General features: G+C 36.0%; 1 protein-coding gene across 1 annotated transcript in view; it reads left to right on the top strand.

The window, feature by feature from the left end:
* The first annotated feature begins 1,898 nt into the window (after nucleotides 1–1,898).
* The window catches only part of LOC139738304 (paired box protein Pax-6-like), a 30,087-nt gene continuing 25,632 nt past the window's right edge, over nucleotides 1,899–6,353 (top strand). Inside the window, exon 1 of the mRNA XM_071648943.1 lies at nucleotides 1,899–1,937. Within this exon, the coding sequence (XP_071505044.1) occupies nucleotides 1,899–1,937 (39 nt within the window). The remainder of the gene's footprint in view (nucleotides 1,938–6,353) is intronic.

Below are 6,353 nucleotides of genomic sequence, written 5' to 3'. Positions count from 1 at the left end.
GGGGATAAAATATTGTCTTGTATCACCTCCGCCAAGAGAGGAGATTATGTTTCCATTGCCCATGGTTTGTTAATTGGTTTGTTTGTCCGTGTGCATAATAATTCCCCAAACTGTGAATGGCTTTGAATGAAACTCACAGGAAAGGTTGAGATTGACACAAGGAACATTTACAGATGATAAAATGTTGGGTGTGATGCAGAAAGTTTTATGGACTTCATGAAGGATTTTAAATATTTTGGCAGGTAGGGTCAAAGAACTTTTTTTGAGGTTTGCATGCGCGCACTTATGTGCATGATCTAGTTTCTGCTAGGGCAAAGCGCACCGCGCAGCTGGGAGTTAATAATCACGTTACAAAAGGCTATTAATATTGGGAAACGGATGATTTTCAGCGGGCATACAGTGTATGTATGGGTGGAAATCACTGATCTCTGGAAGAACAAGACACGGTGGAACAGAATCAGTGGTAGAAATTAGCTGCGTGGCGGAGGTCTGCACTCTCAGAATGCTTCTCTAGTTTCTACTTTATTTATGTTTATGTTATGCTATGTTATAGTCCTGGCCTGAAGTGGTTATGGTTGTTGTCATAGTGGATTGATGCCCAGTTCTCGTGAATGGCTTCAATGATTTTAGCTGTAAAGTATTTGGAAAAATTGTGTTATTGAATTGATTTGATATTATTTTTAATATGTTACTGTAACCAGCCTTGTATACAGTGTAGTGTTCGAAAATGTCTCTGCAGAATGTCGCGCTAATTTTTGAAACATCATAATGAAGGCAAAGTCAATATATTGTTGCATTACACACCAGTACCACATTACATTGTATTTTCTTAGCAAACGAGAACTATCTTAACCTGTTGAAGATGAGCTTATTTTTCTCTGAAATGCACTTCCCATAGACACCTGCCCAAGTAGGGTTATGCTCAGGACTAATCTTCTTCAGGTTGATAAACTGCTGGCTTTTACTGAATGGTACATGTTACACTTTGTAAACATTTCATACTGAATTTCCAAATGATTTTATTACTAAAGATATATATGAATTCATTACAACCATAAACACCTAGTAAGTGTAATTCCTCTTTTTCTGTTGCCCCCACCTCCACCAGACCCGTTATCACAATCCAGGCAAGCTCAACGCTCCGCAGCCATCGCGAACTCGTTGACCTCCAAATCCAGCAGACCCAGGGACAGCTTGACCAGCTGAACTCCCAGCTAGCCAAGGCCTTGCTGGACCTCCAGGCAGCCAGGGAAGGGCTGCAGCAAGCCGAGGAGGGCGGCGCCGGGGATGCGCCTCCCACCACCACGTCGGGTGCAGCCCGGGGCGGGGAGAAGTCGGCCGAGGTGATCCGAATGCAGGCATCGGCCCTGGAGATGAAGGTCACCAACCTGACGAAGAAGATCGAGCAGGTGGAGGCAGAACTCAGCAAGAAACACAAAGAGAGAGATGGATCGTCTTAACTCCTTACCTTTGACCACTCCTCAACTGAAACCTTCTTGGTTTCGTTGATAGTGACACCATTTTTTCTCTTCATATCTTAGCTGCTCAGTCCTGCCCATCTCTCAACTTAAGCCTACACCTACTGTATCTCATCCATCATTGACACAGTTTTTATTTTTTGATAGTTTGTTCTGAAGTTGAGTCAGCACACACAGATTTATGAGGCTCTGTGTATTCATCTCTGTCGGTCTACCGCAAGTTCACATATGATGAAATGTTTTGATCAGATGCACTTTGAGTAGCGAATCGTGTTTTAAAATGCAGCAGTAGACAACTAAAAATGCCGTAAGATAACTGCATATCCTACTCAACAATACAGAAGTTCTTGCAATCTACTCGATAGCTGTTGGAAAGGTGTTGGTAAATTATTAGTGTGAAAACATGCGGAAATGGTTACCATGACTATTGGTACTTTTGTCCAGTTATTATTGAAGGAGGTGAGAAAGTTTTGTTGGAGAACAAAGTAACTCAGAAATCTTCGAAGTATATGTGCCTTTAAAAAAAAATTGGTTTTCCAAGTCCTATGGTGACATAACCCATTTGTACATACTCAGTATTGCATCCTGTACATAAAGCCGTCCATCTGTGTTTGTACAATGTACACGTTTGAATGTGAGTGTTTGTGAATTTTTGTGTGTATTTGAAGTGTTAATATATTCTTTTTTTTTTCTTAGCTAGAGTCCTATTAAATGGGATATTTTGCAGCTTAATCCATAAAACATTTCTGGACTACATACATTGTAGGTCATCAATGACCTCTGGTGTCATTTCGCTACTGAAACACTATTTGCCCGTATTCATGCTCTAAAGGTGGAAAAAATATGAATACATTAGTTTCATTATATGAACTGTGTCGTGACCTTGTACATCGAAGAGACAAAAGAAACTATTCAAACGAAACACAATCATGAATGCAGAGCTAGCATTCTAGAATGAAAGCCTGTGTCCATCTCCTTTGGTTTGCTTGTTTTCCTTGGCCCCACCTTTACTTTTTGATGGTCAAAGTTATCTTTACAGAAAAAAAAAAGTAATGGACATATCTTCTCTCTGATGCTTGTTTAGTGCAGGTCCTAAAATACACCAGATGCCATCAAAAAGATAAGTGGCAATTCTGGTTCTAATCATATCAATATCCATTTTTAAAATACAGTGTGAAGAAAGTGGGTTTTGTAGCTATGCAGAGGATTATTTATTTTTCTTTTATTCTTAGTCAGAATTTCCTCCAAAGGAATTCCGTTTGCTGTTTGTTGTATGCAGTTTTTGAAGCAAGGTTGATTCACTTATAGACTTGTAGGTCGCAACCCTCTGACTTCTACAGCCCAATTTTGTTCCGTCCGACTAGTTCGTAGTTTGAAAAGTTGTTGGCGACTCCTCAGGAGATCTCATAGATTGACCGTAGTCTCTAACTTATGTCGAGAAATGACATCCTTGTTAATTTATGCCCATGAAATTCTGCGTGGAGGGTTGAAGTTGCATTGTAGTTGTGGGAAAATGTAAGTAAGAAAGAATACCGTGTGATACTTCCTTCGTTACTGTATGATTACGTGAAGAAGTCAAATGATCGTATCAGTGATTGGACAATCAAATTGCCTCATGATGTTGAAACAAAATTGAAATGTTGGGATTCATTTTCATTTTCGAGTAATATTTCGAAAGAAACACTTTCATTTGACGGACAAATATTGGACACATTAAAGGGATACTGTGGTGTTTTCAAACTTGATTTGTCTACATGATGATTAAATATGTAAGATTCATATCAAAAGTCAACCAGTTTTGTTCAATCCGAAATCTTATTTTCGAAAGTACACTGTATAGTCGACCTTGAAATGGATAATTTTATTTTTCTGATTTCTATAGTATGAATAGGATATCAAATTATTATTTTATCAAAGCAAAAAATTTACAGTGATTCACTTTGTGTGGAAAGTAGTGTATTCAAATAGAGACTTTCGTACAAATTGTGTGATTTGTATTCTAAATGTACATACAAGTTTGTATTGTGTGTTTCTGTATATAAAATCATATCCTAGAAGTCTTTCACAGTTTGTGCAAAAGAGAATATATCTTGTTTATCAATGTGCAGAACTCAGAATTGGATCATGTCTTCAAAGTGTCTATTCAACAAATTAAAATGAAATACTGCTCTTCTTAATGTGATTATTAAGAACTGAGGAGCAGAGGACCAAAAAAAAAAGTGTATCTGCTATAATTTTGTTAATTGCATGAAGGTTTTTTGTTTTTTTTCTTCAATTTTTTTGGTGATGTTAATATTGGAAAGTATTTTAAATCATATTCTTATGACATCATTGACTGATATATCTACCTGGGTCAAAATTTTCCGGTGTCAACTGGAATTTCTATAAATCTAGCACCTTGATCAAAGCAATGATTCACGTTTGTTTGTTTTTTTTACTATGCATTCCATATTTTTATCTTGTTTTATATCAAATATTTCTTACTATGTACTACTCATTTTTTTTAATATAAAATTTGTACATATTCAGATTTCAAAATGTAGATGATGAAATAAGACATATTTTAGATATTTCTCGTGAGCATATCATAGTTTGTCTCATTTTTAAAAAAACATGCGATTGTATATTTATTTTTGTGTGATTATTTGTAGATGTCGTCCCTTTTTAGTGAAAATAAATTTTGAACAAATAGTTCGAGCTGTGCTGGAGTGTTTTGTATTGTGAGTGAAAACGTCACTTATTCAATCAGAGAATACTGTAGAAGTGGATATTTTCACGCGAAACATTTTTCACGTTCGGTCTGTTAAGAAGAGTTTCGCATGTTTTTAATTCCACTGAAACAAGACATTAACTACTTGAACATTATGGCAACCAAAATATTCGCGTGCTCTTATTTTCGGGATAGCTTCTGGTTGTTAAAACGGGAGTCCACTTTAGGAGCGTAGATCCTAATAGAGATACACATGTATTTGGATATGAGGGGGCCAAATAATCGTCGGACTGTACACTAAACCTGGCAACTGCGTAGTGCATCCATGTGTTGTGCACATGATAAGTGGTACATGCAGCTTTTTTGTTTTTGTTTTTCAATAATCTCAATTTGATTTCTACAATTTTACAAGTATGATTACAACAAAACATTCATCTTGAACGTTTTCAAACAACATACAATCAACAGTAATTAATTATTTAAATAAAAAATGTAGTCTTTTTTCTACCAGTCTCACTGGCAGCCACACACACACCCACCCACATACACACCACCACCACCACCACAAACAGTTTACACACAACTTCATACCCAAACCTTTATTCTTTACCTGGTCGAATAAATAATGATAGTAATGATAATAATGATGATGATAATGATAATAATGATAATGATAATAATAATAATAATAATAAAAATAATAATAATAATAATAATAATAATAATAATAATAATAATAATGATAGTAATCATAATCATAATAATAATAATAATAATAATAATAATAATAATAATAAACAGCATCATTCTCTATCTTCATAATAGAGGGCAGATGTCAAATGGTTGAAGTATAGAAATTTGCAGTAATTCTTTTTTTTATGTTAACATTAAAACACTGCTGAGAGAAGTGAGTGTTTGTGTTAGTGTATATAATGACGAATAGGGAAAGGAAAATGGGCTGCTACATATGTAAGGCCAAGTTAAAAAATAGAAGAAGAAAAAAAAATAGTCTCTCGTTCCTGTTTGCATATTTTTCTCTTTTTTTGTTGTTGTTGTTGTTGCAGCATTGAGAAGACTTTTTTCTTCTTCTTTTTAAACCAATAAAAAGACAAAATTTCGATTGATTTTCGCTGTTTCCAGCCATTGAACCTCACACATGCACAACCTACACACATTGTACAGTAATTATAAAAAACGACTTGAAATTGGATTACCCAAATAGCGTTGTGTAGTGATCTGCTGTTTTTAAATTCAGGGTAAAAAAAAAAAAAAAAAAATCTGCTCTTGAAAGGTAGAAAAAAGTGCCCGATCCTCCTCTTTTTTTCAACAACTTTAGACGAGAAACTAATCGTTCTTTTTATGTTTTTTACTTTTAATTGTTCACATGAACGTAGGTTTACAAGTTTATCCTTTGAGTATCATCAGCTGGCAGTTATGCGAAAGGGGAAGGATCCCTCCTCATGTTAATCCGGAAATTAGTTTCTACTGCACATAGAAATACCACACACCCCCCCCCCCCCCTTTTTTTTTTCGAGTAGCAAGACAAAAAGCTGTGGACATTCCAGACGGTCTAAGCAAAGTGTCTTCCTTTACTAAAATCATTTTACAATCGCTATTGCAATGACGAAGTTGAAAACTTAAAGGGATGATATAGTTTTGATTGAGATGGGGCTTCAGGTTTTCACCTTCTTTTGTGAGATATTTACTGAGAAACCTCTTATGAAATATGAAAGGGCTTAATAATTTCAAGAGGAATTCAAAGATTATGTGAAGAAAATTGGTTTTGAAATGGCCAATATCCAAACAAAGTGATCCTAACAAAGGTGGGATCCACTTTTTATTAGAATCGCTTTGTTTTACTTTTGTTTTGGATATCTCAGCCACTTGTCATCAAATCAACCTTAAATTCCCCTTAGAACTGAATGCTCGTTTACATTTCCAAAGTGATTTTCAAGTGGACCCTACACGTATCTCGCAAAAAGTTAAAAGCTAAATCCTCATCTCAATCAATACTATACCATCCCGTGAACTCTGACGAAATAAATTTCTGTGTGAGCGATATTGGACAGAGAGAGAGAGAGAGGGGGGGGGGGGGGGAGGAGGAGAGAGAGAGGGAGGGGGAGAGGGGGGGGGGGGGCAGTCAGAGAGCTTATTGAGAGTGAAGA

This window comes from Diadema antillarum, unplaced genomic scaffold (assembly GCF_040938485.1).
Source record: "Diadema antillarum isolate AM-2024a unplaced genomic scaffold, OU_Dant_1.0 seq00000735_RagTag, whole genome shotgun sequence".
NCBI lineage: Eukaryota > Metazoa > Echinodermata > Echinoidea > Diadematoida > Diadematidae > Diadema > Diadema antillarum.
Note: the sequence above shows the minus strand (reverse complement) of the source record. Positions and strands in the feature narration are given on the sequence as shown.